We start from the raw sequence: 25,935 nt of genomic DNA on the forward strand, positions 1-25,935 counted from the left end.
TGTTTCAACCCCAAAAGCTGAATAGAATGGCTATCTCAAAAATTTCTATTACATGCATTTCGGGACAATACGACGTGTGTGTGTGTGTTGGGGGACGGGGTGTCGGGGGTAGCTACCCTCAGATCACTTTGAATCTTAAAAAAAGCTTTAGAGCGTCTGGTTAGTAATCCAATGAGACCCCTCCGAATTATATATGTCCACACTTTCTATAAAAATCTTACATTTCCCGAGGGCATAACTTACAACACTTGGCCTGAGGGATGGGGGGATTTGTTACCCTCAAAGACATAACTTCTAGACCTTTCAAATCCCTTGAACAAAATGGCTATCTCAAAATTTTAACTGGAAGTATTTTGGGAAATGATCGTCGTGGAGGAGGGGTCATTTGCCCTCTGACTACTTTTGACTAATTAGAAAGGCAATAGACCTCTCAATTTCCAATCGAATGAGCCCTTTTTAAAGCTTCTACGACAACACTTTCCATAAAAAAACTTATATGCCCCAAGGGCATAACTTACAACCCCTGTCCTGAAGGCTATGGCGGGGGGGGGTTGTCATTCTCAAAGACATAATTTCCAGACCTTTTAACTACGTGACAAAATGGCCATATAAAACTTTAGATCGGAAGTGCTTGGGGAAATGATGGGTGTGTGGGTGGGGGGGGGTCATTCTACCTCCGATTACCTTTGACTATTAAAAAGGGCAGTAGCACTCTCAATATCAAATCCAAGGAGTCCTTTTTGAAGTGTTAACGACAATGCTTTCTACAAAAACCTTATATGCCCCCAGGGTATAACTTACAACCTTAGCCCTGAGGGCTGTGGGGGGTTGTCATATTGAAATACATAATTTCTGTACCCTTCAACTACGTTCAACAAAATGGCCATATCAGAATGTTGATCGGAAGTGTTTGGGGAAATGATGGGTGGGGGGGGGGTATTCGCCATCTGGTCGCTTTTGACTATTAATAAAGGCACTAGCCCTCTCAATTCCTAATTGAATGAGCCTTTTTTTAAGTTACTATGACAAAGCTTTCTATAAACACTTTATATGCCCCCAGGGAATAACTTACGACCTTTGCCCTGGGGGCTTTGGGAGGGGGGGTGTTGTCATCCTCAAAGAGATAATTTCCAAACCTTTCAACTACGTTGAACAAAAGGGCAATCTCAAAATTTTTATTGGATGTGTTTGGGGAACTGGTGGGCGTGAGAGGGTTGTTAGTTGCCCTCCAATCACTTTGGACTATTGAAAAGGGCACTAGCCCTCTCAATTCCAATCGAATGAGCCCTTTTTGAAATTTCTACGTCAGCGCTTTCTATGAAAACCGTATATGCCCCCAGGGCAGAGCTTACAACCCTTGCCCTGAGGGCTGTGGGGGGGGGAGGGTTGTCATCCTCGAAGACCTTATTTCCAGATTTTTGTAACTACGAGGAACAAAATGGCTATCTAAACATTTTGATTGGATGTGTTTGAGGGAGATTTGGGCGTGAGAGGGGGGCTAGTTGCCCTCCAATAACTTGCGACTATTAAGAAGAGCACTATCCCTTTCGATTTCCCATCGAATGAGCCCTTTTTTGAAGTTCCTATGATCACCCTTTCTATAAAAACCTTAAATACCCCCCAGGGCAAAACTTACAATCCTTTCCCTGAGGGCTCTGAGGGGGGTTGTCATCCTCAAAGACATAATTTCCGGACGTTTAAAAATGTTGAACAAAATGGCTATCTCAAATTTTTGATTGAATGTGTTTGGGGAAATGGTGGGTGTTGAAGAGGGAAGGTTGCTCTCCAATCACTTTTGACGATTAAAAAGGGCACTAGCCCTTTCAATTTCCAATTGATTGAGTCCTTATGGAAGTTTTTACGACAACCCCTTCGATACGAAGTGCCCTGGTCTAAACAAATAAGAACAATACATTGTGCCAACATCGTTCTTTACTTAGGCAGCGCTATTGCGCTGCCTGTTATATATATATATATATATATATATATATATATATATATATATATAATATATATATATATATATATATATATATATATATATATATATATATATATATATATATATATATATATATATATATATATATATATATATATATATATATATATATATATATATATATATATATATATATATATATATATATATATATATATATATATATATATATATATATATATATATATATATATATATATATATATATATATATATATATATATATATATATATATATATATATAACTTTAGCGTAAAGAGCGAGTCGCTGAGGAGGGGACAGCCCCTTTCATATACGGAATAATTTCTTTTCGTTTTATATTTTAATGTCGCTCCTTACTTTCAGTTAAAAAAAAAGTTTTTTTTATTTAATTTCTGAACGTTTTTGAATTAATGCAGCTTTGATTTTGGCTCACCGTACATTAAAAATAAATACGAAATTTGCATATTAATTTTACTTTTTGTGGCTAAATGGCTTCCTCAAAATGTTGTTCTGACGTAACTTACGTAACGAACTTCTATATTCGTAGTTTTTATTACGTATATTAGGAAGTTCGCCCCCTAGTCAATACCTCGCTCTTCGCGCTGAAGTTCGAATTTTGTTTGAATTATAAACTCCTGAATCACAAAGGCCGGTTAATTAGAATAGATAACTCTTTGGAAAGTACAAAAAAAAAACTTTAGCGTAAAGGTCGAGGTATTTACTAGGGGGTGAACTCCTTCATATACGTAATAATTTCTGTTCGTTTTAAGTTTTAATGTTGCTCCTTACTTTCAGTTGAAATAACTTTTCAACTGAAAGTTTTTCTATTTAATTTCTGATCGTTTTTTAAATAATGCTGGGAAATCCGGTGGCCCCTTCATAGAAATGTCCCTTCCCCCAAGGAAACATCCTCCATGGAAATATCCTCCCGCATAATCCCCTCCTCCTACCCCCCCACCCACCCAGAAGAAAATCCTCTTGAAAACGTCTGTATACTTCCTAATAACCAATACTATTTGTAAACAATGGGCAAAGTTCATAACTTTCAGCCCTTCCCCTGGGAGGTATGGGGGACTAAGTCATCCTCAAATACATATTTATTCGATGTTCGACTATGTTGAACAAAATGGCTATATCAAAATTTTGATTGGGTAATTTTGGGAAAAAAATGAGCGTCGGAGGGGGGCAAGTTGCCCTCCAATTTTTTTGTCACTTAAAAAGGGCACTATAAATTTTAATTTCCATTCGAATGAGCCCTCTGACGATATTCTAGGACTATTGGATCGATACGATCAACCCTGGGAAATAAAAATAAAAAAATAAACACGCATCCGTGATCTTTCTTCTGGCAAAAAATACAAAATTCCACATTTTAGCATATAGGAGCTTGAAACATCTAAAGCAGGGTTTTCTGTTATGCTGTATCTGATGGTTTGAATTTCATGAAGATTCTATCACTTTTAGGGGGTGTTTCCTCTTTTTTTGAAAATAAGGCAAATTTTTTCAGGCTCGTAATTTTTTATGTCTCGGACCAAATTTGATGAAACTTATATATTTGAAATCAGCATAAGAATTTGATTCTTTTGCTGTATCTACTGGCATCAAAATTCCGTCTTTCAGAGTTTCGGTTACTATTGAACCGGGTCACTCCTCAATTACAGTTCGTTACCACGAACTGTTAGATGTCTGCTCCTCTAAACTGCTTGGCCAACGAAGTTGTTTCAATTTCCTTTTCATGTTGATTTTTGTTGTGTTGTTTTGTTGAAGATTGTTCTTTTCGGCCAACCATCTAGGGTTAAACAGAAAGCAGGTCGTTCACAGTTCGAGGGGGAGGATGACATAAAGAAAGATTTAAGGGAAATGGGAACTTCCTGGGATGTTGTAAAGAGGAGGCTTTGAATAGATTGGGGTGGAGGAGGAGCGGGCGTAGCTGTGTTGGCCTCAGTTGGCTGTGTTCAGAATTATTTTTGGATCGTGAATTATGAGTCAATTTTTCTCTTTTTTTACCATTCAGCAGCTTTTCTAACTATCTCACTTTTATACAGCAATTAAGTAACATATCTATTAAAATTGGACTTGACTAATCTCCTTGGGCTTTTTTTTCATCTTATTATTAGTCTTAGAGAAAAATGTATGCGTTTTAAATATGTTTTTAACTGTATTTTTATGCAATATTTGAAATTTAAAGTACTTAAGACATTGAAAATGAAATTGTTCAAAACATAGTAATAAATCTTTTAAAATTGGGCTTGACTTATCAACTTGGTTTCTTTATTTCTTATTAATAATTTTAGAGAGAATTTTCATGTACTTTTCATGTATTTCATGTACAACTGCTCGAATTGGATAATTATATACTTATTTTACCATATACATCTTTAAAAATTAGGAAAAACCAAGACCCCAATTTTTAATGGAATTTTAATTTTTTTTAAATTTTAACCTCCAGGTGCATTTATGCACTTTTTGGTAGCAACAGGTGCTAAATAAATCAAAAAGTAACAGAAACATGGATGAATAATCAGCCAAAAGTAAACCAAATACATATTGAATCAATTTAATTAATAAGGCGTAGCTTTCTTTGAAGCTGTAGCTATTTTTAGGACTCAGCAGATAGTTATTGTTTGACGGAAGAAAAGAACTGAAAAATCTGAACTTCAACCAAAGCACTTTAACCAAAATAAATTAGTTTTGCTTGTTTATTTTTATTCTCTGCAATGATTCCCCGCTTTTTTTAGGATCAACAGTTAATTTTTCAGATGTGTGTAGATAGTACCATCAACTCTAACTCGTTCATTACCAAGGTTTTTTCAAATATCATCAAGAAAGGGGAAAACACAAATGAATGTGGAGGACATAGGCCGAGTATGTTGACCTAAGTCTTAGAAAGATCGGTTCTCAGTGAAGCTATATCGGAGTATGTGTTAGACAACATACAATTCGGGTTTTGAAAACGTCTCAGATGTGCTTTCACCTATAAACTTCTAAACCGTATCCTTGCCAAGGCTGAATCACTTGGGTTGTCCGTATATATATGTAGTGTTGATGCTTCTGCTGCATTTAATTCAGTCGACCAGTCTGCTGTCTTTCAGACCCTGCTAGATACAGGCTTGAACATTCATATAGTAGCTATGTTATCATACTGGTACTCCAATAATTATATAAGAGTGAAACATGGACTTGACAGGCTTAGTGCGCCAGATAAGCATGATAGAGGACTTCGACAAGGTTCGGTTTTAAGTCCGATATTTTTTAACACTTTGAGTTCTAAGGTGACAAAACAAGTTTGTGGTGGGTTCTGCCTTGATCTTTGTGATTTGAGTCTGACAAGCTATGCTGATGATTTACTTATGTAGAGTTTTTCTTTAAGTGTATTGCAGGATAATTTAGATAAGCTTGTATCTGGTGACTTCTAAGGTTATAAATCAAGTTTTCGGTGGGTTCTGCTTTGATCTTTGTGATTTGAGTCTAAAAAGCTATGCTGATGATTTACATTTGTAGCGTTTTTCTTGAAGTGTATCGCAGGATAATTTAGATAAGTTTGTATCTGGTGACTTCTAAGGCTATAAATCAAGTTTTTGGTAGGTTCTGCCTTGATCTTTGTGACTTGAGTCTAGCAAGCTATGCTGATGATTTACATATGTAGAGTTTTTCTTGAAGTGTATCGCAGGATAATTTAGATAGGTTTGTATCTGGTGACTTCTAAAGCTATAAATCAAGTTTTTGGTAGGTTCTGCCTTGATCTTTGTGATTTGAGTCTGACAAGCTATGCTGATGATTTACATATGTAGAGTTTTTCTTTAAGTGTATTGCAGGATAATTTAGATAAGATTGTATCTGGTGACTTCTAAGGTTATAAATCAAGTTTTAGGTGGGTTCTGCTTTGATCTTTGTGATTTGAGTCTAAAAAGCTATGCTGATGATTTACATATGTAGCGTTTTTCTTGAAGTGTATCGCAGGATAATTTAGATAAGTTTGTATCTGGTGACTTCTAAGGCTATAAATCAAGTTTTTGGTAGGTTCTGCCTTGATCTTTGTGACTTGAGTTTAGCAAGCTATGCTGATGATTTACATATGTAGAGTTTTTCTTGAAGTGTATCGCAGGATAATTTAGATAAGCTTGTATCTGGTGACTTCTAAGGTTATAAATCAAGTTTTTGGTAGGTTCTGCCTTTATCTTTGTGAATTGAGTCTAACAAGCTATGCTGATGATTTATATATGTAGAGTTTTTCTTGAAGTGTATTGCAGGATAATTTAGATAAGCTTGTATCTGGTTACTTGTATCTGGTGACTTCTCACGTTACAAAATAAGTTTGTTGTGGTTTCTGCCATGATCTTCGTGATTTGAGTCTAACAAGCTATACTGATGATTTATTTATGTGGAGTTCTTCTTTAAGTGTATCACAGGATGATTTGGATAAGCTTGTATCTGGTTATTGCGCTCTTGGTCTAAAAGTTAATGGCCACAAAATCAAATTTCTTGTTTTCAACCTGACAAAACGGTATTCGTTAGCACCAACTATACCAGTAGATGGTGCGTCTCTTGCACCGTCTTCTTCGCTTAAATAGTTAGGTCTTCGATACGGTCGAGACAAGAAAACAACGATAACTCTTTGCCTTGACATTCTTGTGTCAAACCTGCAGGTGATTTATGGGAAACTTTCTCCGCTGAAGTACTCTTACAACAGAGAAATTTTAGCAAGGTTATATAGACAGTGCCTTTGCCACATGTTCTTTACCTATCCCTCTTATGGGAATGGTTTAAAGAAACAGAGCGACTAATGGTCAGATCCGCTTTTTGTAAGTATTAAATAAAAAAAACAAGTTTTTTTAACTGAAAGTAAGGAACGACGTTGAAACTTAAAACGAACAGAAATTATTCCGTATATGAAAGGGGCTGTGCCCTCCTCAACGCCTCGCTCTTTGCGCTAAAGTTTTTTATTGTTTAAAAAAAATAGAGTTGTGAGAAAGTCAAACTTTAGCGTAAAGAGTGAGGCGTTGAGGAGGGGACAGATCCTTTCATATACGGAATAATTTCTTTTCGTTTTAAGTTTCAACGGCGTTCCTTACTTTCAGTTAAAAAAACTTGTTTTTTTTATTTAATATTTGAATGTTTTTGAATTAATGCAGGTTTTGACTTTGGCTCACCGTGCATGAATAATTAAAACAAAATTTGAATATTAATTTTACTTTTATTTGGTTAAATGGCTTTCTCGAAACTTGTTAAATTTTATTTACGAACGTTTTTATTAGTAATAAATATACGTAACCTACGAATTAACTTACGTAACGAACTTCTATATTCATATATTTTTTAATACGTAAATTAGAGGGTTCTCCCCCTAGTCAATACCTTGCTCTTAAAGCTAAAGTTCGAACTTTGTTCCAATTCTTTAAAAATTACCTCTTAATCACAAATGCCGTTAATTAGAATAAATAGCTCTTATGAAAGTACTAAATAATCTTTGGCTTAAAGAGCGAGGTATTGACTAGGGGGTGAACCCAATCATATACGTAATGTTTTCTGTCGTTTTAAGTTTTGATGTTGCTCCTTACTTTCAGTTGAAAAACTTGTGGGTTTTTTTATATATAATTTCTGATCTTTTTTTAAATAATGCTGAAAAATCCGGCGCCCCTTTCATAGCAATGTCCCTTCCCCCATGAATACTTCCTTCATGGAAAGTTCCTCCCACATAACCCCCGACCCCCCCCCACTACTGAAAAATCCCCCCTGGAGTCACCTGTATGTGTCCCAATAATCAACACTATAGGAAAGCGTTTGGTAAAGCCCGTAGCATTATTCCCTCCCCCCGGGGACTACGGGAAACTACGTCAAACTGAAGCACATTGTCATCGTGTTGCTGGACAAGTTATATCATATGACTCTCTCAAAATTTTTATTAAGTGACTTTGGGAAAAAAATGAGCGTGGGAGGGAGCCTAGTTTCCCTCCATTTTTTGGTCACTTAAAAAGGGCACTAGAGCTCTTATTTTACGTCCCAATGAGTGCTTTCGTGATATTTAAGACCCCTGGGTTAATGCGATCACCGCTGGAAAAAAAAAATAAACACGCATCCGTCATGTATCTTTTGGCGAAAAATACGAAGTTCCAAATTTTTGTAGATAGGAGCTTGAAACCTCTGCAGTAGGGTTCTCTGATGCGTTGAATATGATGGTGTGATTTTCATTAAGGTTTTATAACTTTTAGGGGGTCTTTCCCCCTTTTTTTCGAAAATATGCCAAATTTTCTAAGGCGCGTAGCCTTTGATGGGTAGCACTGATGAAACTTATATATTTTAAATCAGCATTAAAATCTGATTCTTTTGATGTATCTATTGGCATCAAAATTCCGTTTTCCAGAGTTGTGGTTACCATTGAGCCGGGTCGTTCCTTTCTTATAGTTCGTTATCACGATCTGTTTGATTTGAAGTTTTTGACGTATATACAACTTTTTGAGAGAAATGCATTTCTTTTGGAGAAGTGTCGAGTTCCAGACCCCCTTGAAGTCGTGGCAGTGCTGGAAAGTAATCCTCGAAAAGCTGCACAAGAGCACCTTTAAGATTTCCCGCCGTTAAACGTTATCTACGAGCACTGAGTTTATATATAGTTTGTATATGATAATCAATGTTTCTAGAAGTAGTTTATTCTTGCTGTTTCTTTATCCCTCCATATTTTTGTATTAATGGTGGGCTAAAGTAAAATATCAGTCTATCTATATCTATTTTCTATCTTTACAAAATTGGCGAAAAATGTGGCACTACCCTAAGAACCTCATAATTTAAAGTAACCAACAGAAAAGCATGGCTCTTGGGTATGAATATGCCTAAGATGTTCCCGGGAGATAGGAAATGTCTTTATTTTGGTGTCCTCCGTACTTTCAGAAACTTCGACTGCTGTCAGAATGTACAATACTTATCGGTTCAAACGTAGAAAATAGGCTATCAAAATAGAGAAAGTATGAACAGTCTCTAAGCTTCATAGTTTACTATGAAATACGTGTTTGTTTTCCATCTGTATAACTTGTCTAAAAAACATTTTAATATATATCCAGCAAGGATTATTACTAAATATCCTTGGTGTGACTATATTGAATAAAATAAAATTCTGATTTTGATTTCATTTCAATTATTTAAGTATTTCCTGAAAAAAGTCAGGATGCATAGTTGTGTGACTGGATTTCCAATGAAATTACTGGATATGACTGAATATCCTTCGGTCAACCAATATACCCATTGGACAGATGTATATAAAATAGTTGGGGAGAAAACTGTAAACACTAATAATTAGATCTAGAAACATTTAGGGTAAAATAATTACCATCAAACGGTCGTATCCAGGAATCGTGTTCTGGGTGGGGGGTGGGGGTTACCAAGAATCCTTCCTGTTAACATATATCACATTTAAATTAAGTCTTTTACTAGTATTTTTGCTACTTTTGCGCGAATTGGACATACAATTTTGAGATTGGGGGGTTAAACGGTGGTGGGGGGGGGGGTCAAAGAAAGAGAGAGAGAGAGAGAGAGAGAGAGAGAGAGAGAGAGAGAGAGAGAGAGAGAGAGAGAGAGAGATTGAGAAAGAGAGAGACAGAGATAGGGAGGGAGAGAGAGAGAAAGAGAGAGAGCAAGAGAGATGGACATAAAGAGCTCTCGAGAGAGCTCTCAAAAGAATGGCTCTCAAGAGAACCAAACATCAAGTTATAGTTATTTTAATGTGGCTTTACCTACCTAAGATACTCCGGTACTTTTTTCTATCTTCATGGACACTTTGCAAAAAAAAAATATAGCTCCGAAATGAGAGAGGAGGAAAAACAGAGAGAGAGAGAGAGAGAGAGAGAGGGAGAGAGAGAGAGAGAGAGGGAGAGAGAGAAAAAAAAGCAAAGGGAAATAAAGAGTGAATTATTAATGTTGCTACGGGATAAGAAGAAGTAATTAAATAAAAATCAATATGCGTGGTTCGAAAAGCCTGATCCTAGTTAATTTAGTCAAATAAAAATAACGCTTATATCTAGAAAAGTGCACTTACTTCTGATAGCACAATCTCCTCTAAAGTAATTAGTAAGTGCGTAGAACCATCCAAAAAGAGTCCACTCCAAGGTAAGGTTAAATCTATTGTTGCCCCAGTCGGGTTTCTAGAAGGATCTAAAGAGAGGCCAGGGTAAGTTCTATAGCCTTGTTAGGAAATATGTCTACAGCTGAAAGCAATACAGAATTCGCAGCAGAAAATGCATATTGCTGTTTTCTTTTGTTGTTTTTTTCCAAAATTGTACAATCAAACAGCATACTATTAACTTTGATGAATCACTAATAGTTAATTTCACTAGTCATCTTTAGTGAAGATTAGATGAAAAAAATTCTAAGAGAAAAAATATATAATGAAAAAAAAATCTAACAGTTGTATGTGCATTTTCTCTATGGCAGCTTAAATATTTAAATTCTCTAATACTGTCCACGTGGAAAATACTAACTAGTCTCTGCAGTTTTTAACTGACCAATTCTCTTTTACAAGACTTGACAAGGCAAAAGGAAATAATCAGTACAATAAGAGTAAAAGTTCAAAGCGAATAAAGGGCTATGATAAAATTTTTATAATCCGCAGCAGCTGTTAATGAATACTATAATTTAGCATAATTGCATGTAAGGTTTCTTTGATCAAGTGAAAATTTGCATAGCGATATCACAAATAAAAACAGGGAGAAGAAAATCTATTTTGTAAAAATGAAACACGAACATTTTCGCTAATAATAATGCTGGAAATGACCTTCAGACGGTTATATTTTCAAAATATATGGAGTGACCCAAAAAGTGAACAGCTACATCCCTTGATTTTTTTTTCTCTCTTATTTTTGAATTTGGGATACTGCACGCAAGGTCTTGTTAACAGAGATCAGAGTTCAAATCAATGGCGTCGCATATCCTTTACATGAGTTAAAAATTATGATACCAATCAATTAAAAAATTTGTTTTATTTTTCATTTAGAATAACAATTTGTATATAGATATTACTTCTACTATTGCTTAAAAACTGTCTAAGCATTACGCCTTCTTATCATAGAAATCGGATAACATTCCTACTCTATCCCGCCCTACTCAAAGATTATTATCTCAGCTCAAAGCTTAAGATACCAAAGGCTCAAAGTAACAGCTCTTAGAGTCTTAGAGTCAAAGTTTATAAATGTCTTTTGTAATTTTGAAGGATTTAACCCAAGGAGGATGTTCCATCTCTACTTATCACCTTCTTTGCAGTTATGAACCAGAATTACAAGCTAGAAACGATAGAATTGATTAGAAAGATGAAACATTATACTAAAATGGCCGAAAATATTTTTAAGCCATTATCCTTAAACTAAATCCTATTTTTATGTATAATTGATGTAAGATGTAAGAACATAAGGTTGGACAAAAAGGGGTGTTGTTTCTACCATACAGGCACACTAGATCAATTCCAAGTATAATATTTCTTATAAAGAGATAACTTGAGGAATAACAGAATTTCTAAAATGAAACAAAAACAGTTCGTCCTTGTCAAGTAATGTCAATAGTACAGCTTTAACAACTAGCTTTAATTAAAGTACTATTATACATATATATATATATATATATATATATATATATATATATATATATATATATATATATATATATATATATATATATATATATATATATATATATATATATGTAAAGTTGCTGATGGGGTCTTAGGGAAGTAAGTTAGGAACGGAACTAGGAATATTGGTGAAAAAGCTTTAAGTTTAATAGAGAGAAGAAGGGGTTTGTACAAGAATTATTTGAGTGATGAATCATATGAAAATAAGAGGAATGTAAAGAAAGTGGAAAGAGCATTAAAATATGAACTAAGGTGGTGTGAAGTGGAGGATCTGGAAGATTCTGCTACACGGCATAATAGTAAAATATTTTACTGGCATGTTAATAAATTTGAGAGGCCACAATTAGCGATAAGGAAAGAGTTAAAGAGAGATGGGTGGAACATTTTGTGAGTGTGCTAAACCAAGATAGAGCTACAGGAAAAGATATAGAGAAAAATGAAAAAGTTTGTGATACCTTGGATGTGAAGGAAGATTTGTTTTCTGAGGAAGAATTAGCGACAGTGCTAAAAGGATAAAAAAAATATAATAAGACTACAGGTTCTGAAAGGGAGGTAAATGAGTTTCTTATATATGATGGCTCTAAGAGGTTCGAACCTCTAAGAGGTTCGAAATAAGCTACTTGAGATTATGAATCTGATTTTTGAAAAAGAGCAAATACCAAGCGATTTTAGAAAAACCCTAATTAAACCACTGTATAAGAAAGGTGATAAGAGTGAATGTGGTATTTATCAAGGCATTAGTCTCGTGTCTGTATGTAGCAAATTACTTTGTAATGTGATAATTTTTTGAATGAAAGAATACTTTTTGGCTGTAGACAAAATTATAAGAGAAGAAGAGTTCGATTTTAGAAAGGGTAGAGGATGTGTTGACCAAATTTTCACTCTTAGGTTAATAATTGAGAAGGGCCTGAGTTTTCAAAGGTTGAGTTATGGGAGTACTATATATTTGTGTGATGTAGATGTACTTTTGTTCCGGTTCAGATACATGGGGATTGCTAAACATGCCCAGATTCCAGTATTTCATAAGTTGTTTATTAGTTGCCATTTCTTCCAACTGTGGTATATTTCTTTCTTGAATTACTGGTTAGGATTAGGCATTCCTTGAAATTCCAATTTGCAATTGAGTGACATCAGCCGTCAAGAAAAAAAAATATTATGAAATCATTTTAAAACGTGATACAAAAATACGGATGATTTTGCTAAATAAAAAAAAAAAAAAAAAAACATTTAGTGTAAAAAAGAAAAAATTACATTTTTGAAACAAGAATATTTTACTTTTCGTTTTAACCTTATTGTCTTATTCTCAAAAACACCGACTAAAACAAAAAATTTGCGGAATAGGTTGTTATCAAAGAAAAGTTTTCATTAAAGGGATCTGTGGGGGATGCAAGAATTAGCTGTTAACCTTCCAGGTCCAACGACTTGAAGGTAATAGTAAGGATCCATGAAATCTTCTAAGAAAGATAGAGGGTCTATTTTTCTAATGAACCTTCTAAGAGATCTGCAGCTGATGCTCGAATAAGCTGTTGGCCTTCCTGGTCGTTGTAAAGATTGACAAATTGCTCTACGAAAGCCCAAAAACATCAATTTGACAAGGGAAAAGAATAAGTAGGAAAAAACAGTCTTAGACAACATTAGCAAGGAACAAAAACGGTGTGCCTGGAAGCCCCACCAGAAACAGTCACTGAGAACTTCGACGTTTACCTTAGAACGAAGTGCTTGGGTATATTGTCCCAGCTCTTTGATATGGTCAGTGCAACCAAATTCAAGTATCATTGGAGGTTGAGGTACTGCGTCTTTCTGATAGTGTGTCAATAGTGCATCGCCATTTTGAAATCGTCTCAATCGCACCGATTGATATTTACGGAATTCCAAATTCACGAAGTTAAGTTTTTGTCTTCCGTGAAAGATTTATTACTTATTCACTTCAATGGGATACTTACTTCAATGGGAGGTGTAAACGTATTGTCTTGGCTGTCATAGGTGGCCAGTTGTTAATTATGACTTAGTGTTGCTTCTTCGCTAAAAATAAGTAAAAGAAACAGGTCTACTGTACCGGCAAACAACGCAAATGAAACTAAAATCTTTAGATGAATTACGCAAGTATGAAAAATTAAATCCTCCGTGTCATAGGTTCCTGACGTGGGCCTAGAGATTTAATTTTTACATTATTACTTTTTCTATTTTAAGAGGGGCTGGGCTAGCTCAATTAGACTTAACCGAATTCCCGCATTCTTCGAATGAGTATTTATTCCACTGTGGATCCTTTTCAATATTTTTTTTTACAAGGAGGCTCAGTCCCCGCGACCGAATCAGGGATTGGCTTTAGCTTTGAAGCCCATCTCTGCCAAATCATGTGACTATGTTCCTTGATTATATTCAATAGTTCAATTCAATAGACAATTCAAGAAGTTGTGCGTGAGGCTTGAGCCCCGTACCATAGGAACCTCTTACTAAAACCTACTGTCACTTAACTTACTGTCAATTTTACTGTTTAAAATACTTTAATCCTCTTAAAATACTATAAAAATCTATTCAAATTAAATTTTGAAGCTGAGTGAAGGTCAATAATGGATCCATGTCACAAAAAAAAAGACTTATTACCTTCGATCTCTGCAATATGATATCTTCCTAACAGATGCTGAATTAAGGAGTTACTTAACAGTCGCCTAAAAACAAGAGTCGCCTGACGAGTACTTAATACTCGTCAAAACAGTAGACCAAATTATTACGAAAAATACATCATGGTATTCAAAGTGGAGGCTGGTTTCTCCTCCCCTCTAAGGGTGCAGGCCTGAGCGTAGCCTAGATTATCATTAATACTACCATTAATGCTAACAACTCTCTGCAGCACCAAACTGCCTGAGGCCAATACGGCTAAACACGCTCCTCCTACACCCCAATTTATTTAAAGCTTCACTTTTTACCTTCTTTCAAGAAACTCCAATTTCCTCTAAATCCTCCCATACGACCTCTCCCTAGCCCATTCAAGGACCACCTACTTTCCATCTGGTTATAGATGGATAGCTCAAAAATATTAATCCTTTGACAGTCTGTAATCCTTCATCCGCAAAACGCGTCCTAGCCATCTTAATCTTTCTCTCTTTACAGCCCTAGAAAGTGAGATAGAGTCACATTTTTCGTACAGCATGTTGTTTAATATACGGTGAATCGAACAGGTAACCGAAACTGTTCGTAGACGTAGTTATTTTCTCTGGAACACATTAAATAAATCCTCATCAGTCTTCTGAAGCATCTGTATTTCAGAGCCGTACTTGACTGCTATCATTACTGTAGCTCCCATTATTCTAGTCCTCATTCGCAGAATTATCTTCGTATCTTTCTAAATATTTTTCAACAGGGAAAAAATCAGCCAAGATTATCACCTTAGAAAATGGTTAAATCAGGTACTTACCTAAAGCACATGTTCCGTCTAACATTATTTTTGGAAATTTACAAGAACAGACATGTGAGTTCAAACCAGTTCTTCTACATGTAGCATCTTTAGCTTCACACTCATTTATTACATCCTCTAATTGACACTTGTCATTGGAATCCCAATCGAGAGCTGAAATAAATATTTGATTTATTTGTATTAAAATTAAGGTAACTATGAAAATAGAAATTTGTTTATACAACCAAGGTCAAGACGGACACAGATGTGCCTGGCGTATTTTATAAAAATTTCTCCTTAGATCCAATTTGTCGTTCAAGAGCCAAAATTTATGCAACAAAAATAAAAATCAATTTAAGATGACTTAATCAAATCCCTCTTAGAGGTTTGATGGAACAGAAGCCCTAGTCTTATTTGTGAAAATTTGTTCAGGCTTTGTTTTTTCATTTGCAGTAATTTCTGTTCGTTTTTAGTTTTAATTTTGCTATTCATTGTGTGTGTGTTTGTTTCAGGTTCCATTTCTTCATTCATGTTAATTCTTGTGCTTGTTTCAGTATGATTTATCACAGAGCTTAGCTACTGCTCGCTGTAGTTATTAATTAAATTTTAAAAAGCTAGTTTTTTCAACTGAAAGTAAGAAGCAACATTAAAACTCAAAACGGAGAGAACTTATTAGGTATATAAGGGGGGTGCTTTCTCCTCAGTACCTCGCTCTTTACGCAAAAGTTTTTTGAACTTTTAAATAAAATCTTACTAAATTTTTTAAAGGTCCCTTGTGTTTCAAAAGTTATTTTTAAATAGTTGGCACAAAAATTCACACTTTAGGTAAAAGAGCAAGTTATTGAGGAGGGGGCAACCCTCCATATAAGTAATAACTTCTGTTTACTAATTCAAATTGTAGTAATTCCAATCTTCTCATCTGATATACTCTTTTTGGTATTGCCTTGAAATCTTCCAGTGATATGGGCGGTGATCCCTCAATCATGACAAAAAGGCATCCTTTCATAGGTTTTGTCACTTACAAGACCAAGTTACGACCCTTTGTCTCCAGCTATCACCCTTTATAGCAGATCTGAATTGTCGTTGACGAAACTCAACAAATCCTTAGCTAGGATCATGCTGGTGTGCTTTTTCCCAATACTGAGCACTCTTGGATCAAACTCTTCTTCCAAACATTCCACGTCCAAAATATCTCTTATATGCCAAAAACTGACATGGCATGATCCAACCAATATGTCTACATCCTCAAAAGCTTCTCCAATGGATATTCGAAGATTGTCTATAACAATTTTAGTCATCACCTTGCAGTGAGCATAGGTTGTTGATGTGAAATCTTCCAGTGATATGGCCACTGCTCCCTCAATCATGACAAAAAAGCGTCCTTTCATAGGTTTTGTCACTTACGGCACCAAGCTACAACCCCTTGTCTCCAGCTTTCACCCTGTATAGCAGATCTGGATTGTCCTTGACGAAACTCATCAAATCCTTAGCGATGATCATGCCGATGTCATGTTTCCCAATACTGAACACTTTTGGATCAAACTCTTCTACCAAACACTGATAGAATCAAACTTTGGATCAAACACTGACATGGCATGATTCAACCAATATGTCTACATCCTCAAAAGCTTCTCCAATGGATATTCGAAGATTGTCTATAACAATTTTAGTCACCACCTTGCAGTTAGCATAGGCTGTTGATGTGCTAAATCGGGTGTCGTCATTAGCGTCTTCTCGACCTTCTGCAAAGAGTTTGTGCCAAATATACAATAATATGGTTCGAAGTAGACTTGTCAAGACGTGTCAAATAGACTTGCCACTATCAAAATTTCAAATTCATTTGAGCTCTTAAATTACTTTTCACGCAAAATTCATCCGAGGCAGTATCTCAGAAGAAGCCTCGAAAGTTGGACTGAAGATCAACTGGCAGAAAACCAAAGTTATGCTCCTTGAGCCTCCCACGTCCCGTTCTACTGTAAAGGAAGTCAACATCGGAAGCAGCCGAGTAGATGTGGTTGAAGACTTCACTTACCTGGGAATGATGGCTTGATCAAAAAAGAGCTTACATCTCGAATTGACAAAGCTTCAGCACTTGTTGGGAGGCTTAGCAGCATCTGGCGAAAGCCAAATATAAGCCACTATACCAAAATGTGCATTTACAATGCGTCAGTCAGCACCGTCCTGCTGTATAGAGCGGATACATGGCCAGCTGCAAAATCTATCCTCAGTGCCGTCGATGTCCCTCAGTCGAAACATCTCCGAAGAATCGAAAGACTTCACTGGACTGACTTCGTTAGCAACCAGACTCTCCTGTCACGTACCGCTCAAACACCTTTCTAAACGCAGCTCGCCCAGCGTACTGTTTGGTGGTACGGCCACCTCCTTCGCATGCCACGTGACGCCCCAGCACGGGTCGCATCCGACTTCGACCCCACCCTACACGGATGGAAGCGACCCAGAGGACGCCCACCCACTAAGTGGAAAGACAAAGCCGATGAATTTCTCACCCAAGCCCACATCCCGGTGGAAGAAGCTGCGAGCCTGACAAGCGAGAGTTCAACCTGGAGGCACCTAGTCTCATCGTTCTCTACGCTCAACCCTCGGCAGGAGCCTTAAGTCAAGTAAGTCAAGTCAAATTTCATTTCAGATTCTTTAATCCAATTTTCCAGAAACAAAAATTCGTTATGCCCGCCAAAAAAAGTCAGTCCTTTGTAAAATCCGATGACAAATAAAAATGTAAAGAGGCTGACTATTTCTACCCTTGTTAGAAGCGGGCTCATCAACATAACCAAAAAATTTGTAATCGAAATCATGCAGTAAAATTACAAAAAAAAAATTGTCTTTTTATTTGGACAAACTTCGTACATGCAAAACTAGCTCTTTGCTAACAACACAAAATAATGTGAGATTTTTGGTGGAGGACGCCCACCCACTAAGTGGAAAGACAAAGCCGATGAATTTCTCACCCAAGCCCACATCCCGGTGGAAGAAGCTGCGAGCCTGACAAGCGAGAGTTCAACCTGGAGGCACCTAGTCTCATCGTTCTCTACGCTCAACCCTCGGCAGGAGCCTTAAGTCAAGTAAGTCAAGTCAAATTTCATTTCAGATTCTTTAATCCATTTTTCCAGAAACAAAAATTCGTTATGCCCGCCAAAAAAAGTCAGTCCTTTGTAAAATCCGATGACAAATAAAAATGTAAAGAGGCTGACTATTTCTACCCTTGTTAGAAGCGGGCTCATCAACATAACCAAAAAATTTGTAATCGAAATCATGCAGTAAAATTACAAAAAAAAAATTGTCTTTTTATTTGGACAAACTTCGTACATGCAAAACTAGCTCTTTGCTAACAACACAAAATAATGTGAGATTTTTGGTGGAGTAGGAAAATAAAGCGCTAGGATATCTTTTACGGTTTAAAAATAGTTTCTTCTGTGTAGGTATTGTGTTTTTAGTAAAGCCTTACTTTTGTATAATCTTACAAACATAAAGCAATATGTTAGTTGGTTTGTCTGTTTATTTGTCCCAATATTACAGATAAATTTTGCACGGGCTGCGAAGTTTTTTTTTTTTTTAAGTTACAACTTCGCTCTTTACTTCTATCAGAAAAACTGTATTTTCTTTAACTATTAGTTCAGTGGTAACAGATTCTCTTTTTTTAATTTAGCATACGGTTTATTGTTCATAGGAGTTTTGCGATGTTAAATTTTTGATTTGTGCCAAACAAAGCTCGAAAAATTTACTTTCCGGAAAAAAAAAATTACCAGACACCAAAACTTCTAGTGTCGTCAAGCGCATCTCTGTTTGAACGGTACTCTCTCAGGGTGGCAAATGGCAGTTTTAAAAATGAAACCCATTAGTCTGGCTGTTTTGAACAACGTGTACACAGGGCTCAAAATGAAATTTCCCCAGATGCAGTTATTTAATTTGGAAATATCATAAAAAATTCATCAAGTAATGTATTCACTTTCATAGTAGCCAAATTATGTTAAAATGTAAGTATTTACCCAAATTTGCCTATATAAATTTTTATTTAACTGTTTAAGGTTGCATAGCCATTGTTGCAATTGTCCCCCATAGACTTACACATGAAATATTATTTTGGCTAGTGACGACACTGAGTGAGGGATATTATTTATTAATAAAAGGCTTCCTCACAGGGCGTTTGCGCGCTGCTATAGGATACTATTCGTGGAATTATCTTAGAAAAGAGATGAAATGGTCTTACAAAGATGTAAAATATGTGTGCATAATTACCTGATATAGTACATGATTATTCACAGTAGGACAAGAAAAAATATCAGTTTAATTAAGAGGGATTAGGCTACGAAAAAATATTATATTCAAAAGGGTATGAACCTAAGACAGGAGTAAATTTATGTTGTAAGACAGAAATTGGATACGAAAACAAAAATAGAAATGCGCAATTTGATTTCTGACTCAATACACTTCCTTAATATAGTAACGAATACCATTACAACGGCCGTTCAACGCCCCCTCCCAAAAAAAAATTGGGGAAAGGAGAGAACTACAGAAAAATTTTCTTTACAAAAAAATCTGCTAATTTTACAATTTTTTTTTTTAATTGTCTTTATTTGTCACTAAGAACCAGAAATAAGAAATATGATCAGAAATAAGTACAAATAATGATTAAAAACTGACATAACCATAAATTTTTGTATATAGCCTAGAGCTAAATCCAGTCCCATTAGAGGACAGGGGGAATAGAACATAATTGTGATGGTAGTGAAGGCATTTTTGGAAAGATTTATGAACGAAGAATCAATTACATATTTCGTTTGTCTGTCTGTTTCTGTCTGACAGCATACATTTACCAGAAAATATTTGGAACTAATTCACTAAATATTTACCTTCACAAAAAATTCCAAAGAGTGAATATCCTTCACTGCATTGGCAAGTTCCTTCTTCACAGGTCGCCTGGGTGTCACCAAGAAATTGACAGCTAAAGCTATTACATTTATTCAGCTCTTCAGAATCTGATTCAGAATCCTCATTGCCAGCATCAGGGAGCAATCCTGATCCACCATCATTGGAGCCACTGCCTTCAACATTATCATTTGCATAGTCTTTCATAGAATCACCGCTACTAACATTATTGTTATCGTCAATGTCAGAACTGCCTTCAACGTCTAAGCTGTCAGATTGGAGTGAAACTTTCGAATTTATTAAAAATTCTTTCTCGGACACTACTGTGTCGATAGAATAAAATCCAAAGCTCTTGGGCAAGAGAGTGGTCATTGTTTTAGATTCCTCTAGGATTTTCATGTTATCAGACAATGGATTTTTAGTAGACGATGGCACGTAATATTGTTTTTTTAAGCTACTAAAAACACCATTTTGGTGCTTTAAAGGTATACCAACGGTCATCATAATTTTAAGAGGTAATTCGGTTTCGCCAAAATTGTCTTTGGCTTGTTTTTCTGTGTCCTCAACCATATCGTATTTTTGTGTCACTCTGTTTTCATACTCAGGTGTAATGCTCATTTTATCGTCTGCATATTCTATTTCTTTATTTGAATTTGTATGGGGTGCATAAGAAGTACTTTCAATTTCCATATCCAATAAATGTGTCTTACCATCAAAATAAGCGGTAGGATTTTGCGTTGTATATGCTTGAATGATGTCTGAATAATAATCATTAGCACCTAGTTCTTCTACTGCAGTGGTTGTTGTATAATAAAGACCAGGTGTTCCATCACTGCTGAAAGTTCTGCCGTCATGAACATCAGCATTCAAAAATATTTTATTGTCAATTGTTGACAATTTTGCTAAGGAAGTTCCATCAAAATCCGGCATGTTTGGTTGAAGCGTAGCAGATACAACATTATACTCGCCTGGCCCATCAGAAGCTTGAAAAGTTGAGACAGATTCTGCAATTGTTTTCTCAAAGTTGTTTGCACCTTTGAAATGAAGGGCATTCTGAAACAATTCGTCCTTGATTGTCCCCTGCGTTTTATTATTAATTTTTATTATATTATATTGAGAAATATCCGGATCTTCTGTCGCAGATATTTCTTTTGCCAAAATTTTTGTAACAGATTCGATTATAGAGTCTACTGAGGGATTAAAAGTATCTGAACTGACACGTAGGTGCTGTGTAGTTGCTTCTGGGTTCTGATAGTTGTTAACTGTCGTCACTTTTTTATTCCTGTTCTTCTGCTTTTTCCTCACTGCTTTGTTTTTTGGCTCTTCAATGTTATTAGTTTCGGAATCCTCAGTATCATTCAAAGGCTTAAAAAATTCTGGCTTTTTTATATGTTTCTTTTTACCAGAATTATTATTACTACCTTCTTCTGTTGAAGGTGATGAAGTTAGAGATGGCCTCTTCTTTTCCAGTATATTTACTGTTTCGGAGTTTAAAGATGTGTTAAGCTCTTTTTGTGCTTCTTCTGAATGATTTATTCTTACTTCTGTAGTTGTTTCTGCGCTCTGATAATCACTAGTTGTTGTTCCTTTTTTCGTCCTGTTCTTTTGCTTTTTCCCCACTGTCTTATTCACAGTCGCAACAATTTTCTTTGATACAAAGGCTTCAGATTCATTAAAAGACTTTAAGGATTCCTTATTTTCTATGGTATTCTTCTTATTATAATCAGTTCCACCACTCTCTTTTGTCGATAGTTCTGGTCTCGTGAAGGGTCTTTTTTCTCTCAATAAATTTATTTTTTGTGAGTCAAGAGGGTTAAGCTTATTAAGAGTCTTTTTTGATTGAGCTGTCTCTTCTTTACTCATTTCTTCAGCCTCGGTTTTATTCGGCTTTCTTTCAAATACTGCCTTTCTTAAGCCATCTTGGAGGCTTTCGTTTGTATTTAAATTATTCTTTCTTATTAAAGTTTTGTTACTGCTAGCATCTTCAAAAATGTCAGGATTAGACTCCAGATTTCTTCCTACTAATGACTGATCGTGCAGAGCTTCTGGTTCTCCAGATCTGCTTTTGTCCAAGACATTCCGTGCACCATGAGCTGGAAAAAAAATACCAGTTTAGTCATTTTTAAGATATTCCTTCGGGTTTTTTAAAAACTAATAGAATTTATGGTACTTGTATGATACACCCCCTACCTAATATTCTTCTAAAATATTTTCTGATGCTCAATCCTAATGAAATATACCTAAGTATGCTAAAAACATAGTACTTTAGAAACAAATTTGGGCTATATATTTGCACCTTAGGGAGGGAAAGGGGTAAAGTATAGCGGGTCTGCATGCCTAGTGCGTTAGTTACAATTGTTCTGTACATTATGCAGTAAGATCTGCTTCCTTACTTCACACTGTCCAAATACTTTACCTCACTCTCCTCCCTACCCCCCTACTGTGCGAATATATAGCCCAAATTATACATTTTCCATCTATTCTGTCTCATCTCTTGTCTTGTCTCACGCTGAGCTGAAAGAAAGGCAAAGTTGGAGCCAATTTTCCCAAATCAAGTGAAAATGACAGTGAAAACTGAAAAATTATCCATATATTACCATAAAGGCAAAGATATACTAAAGAATACTGACCTGTTTTTCTGGATACTTGAATTATGCAGGCTTAACTTAGTTTTGACAAGATTTTTTTTACTAAAACTAAATTTCAGCTGGGAGAAGGGGGGCAAAATTGGGTCTGAAGGGGGCAGTTGCCCCCCTTTCCCCATAGCAAATTACCCCCTATTTTGCACCATACTAAAACACATGAAAAATCTGTGGTAATATATACGTAATATACGTGGTAATAATACGTGGTAATATATTAGAAACACAGTAAAAGTAGATAGATGAACAATAGACAGTAAAACAGTAGGTAGTAGAATAAAAATCGGAAAAAGGAAGAACTGCTTCCTTAACTGATACCGCAAGAACCATGTGCTTGAACGATGCACATTCAAGCACATGGTTCATCCTCAAGAGAAAAAACCCAAAGCCAACATTGGATTGACATAGAGAAAACTCTTTCATAGTTGTTTTCTTTTCTTCCCTACGATGGGTCAAAGTGGGATATATACTTGCCATGTTTTGATTTTGAAATTCATATTTCAGTATTCACTTTGTGATAAACAATGTCTTAAGCCCTTCTATTATGCAGACTTATATTACAGACTTATATTATATTATGCAGACTTATAAATATTATATTACTATTTAAAATATTATATTATCGGAAAAATTAAAAATGAGGCCTATATGTGAAACAAGACCTTTGATAAGTAATCTGTTTAGAAAGAGCCGGTTTAGAAAGGCTTGTATCATTGTTGCCAAATTCCTGAAACTTGCAGCCATCTTTTATTTGAATGTCCTTCAAAAGGTTTCTAAACCTTTTCGAAGTTTCTACGACAATTCATTCGGTACGAAATGCCCTGGTCTAGAAAAAAAAATGCATTGTGCCAACATCATTCTTTACTTAGGCAGTGCTATTGTGCTGCCTATGATATTCCCTGTTAGACACTATATATAGTAGTTATTTTAAAGTCTGTTCGAATGCTCTTCAGCCTGTGGTCCGCGGACTGGTACTGCTTGATTGAGGTTATCTGCCGGCCAGTACTAAAATCTATCAGAAATGTATAGTAGTTTCTCAGTTCACTTTTATATATCGTACAAAATTGCTGTAACATATCCCACTTCTTGGGATCAAATCCACTTTCTCAGACTACGGTAATATAAGTCTGCATAATAGAAGGGCTTAAAACATTGTTTATCACAAAGTGAATACTGAAATATGAATTTCAAAATCAAAACATGGCAAGTATATATGTCACAAATTCTACTATTTGGAGCAAAACTGTAGTTTTGCCCGGAAAAGGCACTGCCATTAAATAAAAAATCTGAGATTGCCAATCACAGGGGGGATATCAGTGGATGTTTCTGTGGAGAGGGAAGGTATTATTAGTTTTTTTTTTCTTTTCAGGTCCAATTTTTTTGTCCGTCAGTGAGAAGTCCTCCTGATTGAATATGGTGGGTGGCAGGGGCGTAGTTTGCTATGGGGCAGGGGGGCAACCGTCAGCTCCAGGCCCAAGTTTGCCCCCCCCCCATACCTCAGTTTACATCCCATCAGCTCAAAATCATGTCAAAACTAAGACAAGCCTGCATTATTCAAGTATCCAGAGAAACAGGTCAGTTTTCTTTAGTATATATCTTTGCCTTTATGGTAATGTATGGATCATTTTTCAGTTTTCCCTGACATTTTCACTCTGTCCTACGTTTTTGCGTCATATTATTATTAATATTATTATTATTATTATTGATTTGGAAAAAATTTGCTCCAATTTCATCTCCTCCCCAGGATTTTGACAGATTTACGCCACTGACGGGGGCTACATTTTTCAGTACCCTCCCTTCCTTATGAAAAATGTACAGGGAATGAGCATGCAATTTGTGTATAGTGGGGTGAGAGTCCCTACCTCCTATCATAGAAATATTTTAAGTGTACCATGAGAAAGTTTCTACTTATATACTTACCTGAAAGGAAGGGGAGGAGTCATGGGAACTATTGTCTATAAACAAGATTTTTTCAAAATATCTCTCTTCTAGAACGTAAGAACAATGATCATAAAACTTATTATTGACATTTCTAATCCCCTCTCCTCCCCGATTTTAAGGCGCATATTTTCTTTGGAGTAACTTTTATCATTCTTGACATATTTTTTCAATAATGGAACTTGAAAGTAGAAAATAGGTGGTGAGGGAGGTCTTTAGCATTCTAAAATAGAAGATAAAACTGAAATGGTAACAAAGAGTTAGTACAGGGCGGTTAGTAAAGAGCTGCCAGCAAAACCACAGCTCCTCCCAAAACTCGAGAAAATTCTAAGTGATGCTTATGATACTCCACCCTCAAGCTTCCCCCTTTGGGCTGGTAGGTATGTGAATGTAATCCTTTATGCCACAGGGGAAAAGATTGCCATAAGGGGGGAGGCTATTACCTTCTCCCCTAGCACCAATATTTAAGGCGACGATGAAAAACATTCCCTATAACCAATAAAGATTGGAGTTCAATTTTGAACTTCCTCCTTCCCTGAATTTGATATACTCTTTAAAGATTGTTGAGAGTTTGGAAGTTTAGGTATAAAAGCACACGTTTTGTTTTAGGCAAACTCCCTCCACCTGCAGAAAGATCCATTGGCCCTCCTCCATAACAGCTTATGTGCCATTATACCCCACAATAAGTACATTTATCAAGCCTAAAAAAAAACGACTTGGTTAAAAGAAGCTTTAAAAAAACGTTTTAATTAACTTTTTATCTCGTGAGAATACGTACATTCTTAGGAATGAACGCACCAGCGTGAGGTATTATTATATCTGAAGCTGGAAAGTTCAATATTTAGTTTTCGATATATTTGAATTGATTGGCTTTCTCTGAGACATCACTAAATGGCTTTCGGCCCCCTTTGGGCTAAATTTGCGAAAAATTCCACAAAATAGGAGTAAATGCTACTTCGTTTCGGTAAAAGCTATTCTAGTTATTAAAAAATCAGTAACGTTCAATTACGTAAAAAAAACGTTAAACGTAAAAAAACGTTCAATTTTGTATCTAATCAGCCTCCCTCTGATATTCTAGAATTATTAGTCCGATCCGATCACTCCTGGAAAAAAGAAATGGCAAAACAATTAAATAAACATGAATCTGTGACCATCCTGCCCGGAAAAAAATAAAAAAACTATTATCAAACATTTCGTGGTAGCGATCCGTAAGGGGCGACGCGGCTCAATAGTAACCGAAACTCTAAAAATGGAATTTTGATACAGATAGATATAACAAAAGATTCAGCCTGATTTTCCAAAAAGGCGGAAACACCCACTAAGAGTCAAATAATCTTAATGAAAATGCCACCATCGGATACAGCCCATCAGAGAACCTTGTTGCATAGCTTTCAGAGTCCTATCGGCAAAAATGTGGAAATTCCTGTTTTTGCCGGAAGAAGTAATTTTATATTGGGGTATTTCCAAGGGGAAATTTTACATAAG

General features: G+C 35.8%; 1 protein-coding gene across 1 annotated transcript in view; it reads right to left on the reverse strand.

The window, feature by feature from the left end:
• Positions 1–25,935, reverse strand: part of LOC148953503 (uncharacterized) — a 146,229-nt gene that overhangs the window by 116,239 nt on the left and 4,055 nt on the right. The window contains exons 2-4 of the mRNA XM_089088573.1: positions 19,855–21,963; positions 15,008–15,160; positions 10,009–10,124 (exon numbers count right to left, since the gene is read on the reverse strand). Coding sequence (XP_088944699.1) covers positions 10,009–10,124; positions 15,008–15,160; positions 19,855–21,963 — 2,378 coding nt within the window. The remainder of the gene's footprint in view (positions 1–10,008; positions 10,125–15,007; positions 15,161–19,854; positions 21,964–25,935) is intronic.

The sequence above is a fragment of the Artemia sp. Qi Xiang Cuo genome, chromosome 4 (assembly GCF_049724085.1).
Source record: "Artemia sp. Qi Xiang Cuo chromosome 4, ASM4972408v1, whole genome shotgun sequence".
Classification (NCBI taxonomy): domain Eukaryota; kingdom Metazoa; phylum Arthropoda; class Branchiopoda; order Anostraca; family Artemiidae; genus Artemia; species Artemia sp. Qi Xiang Cuo.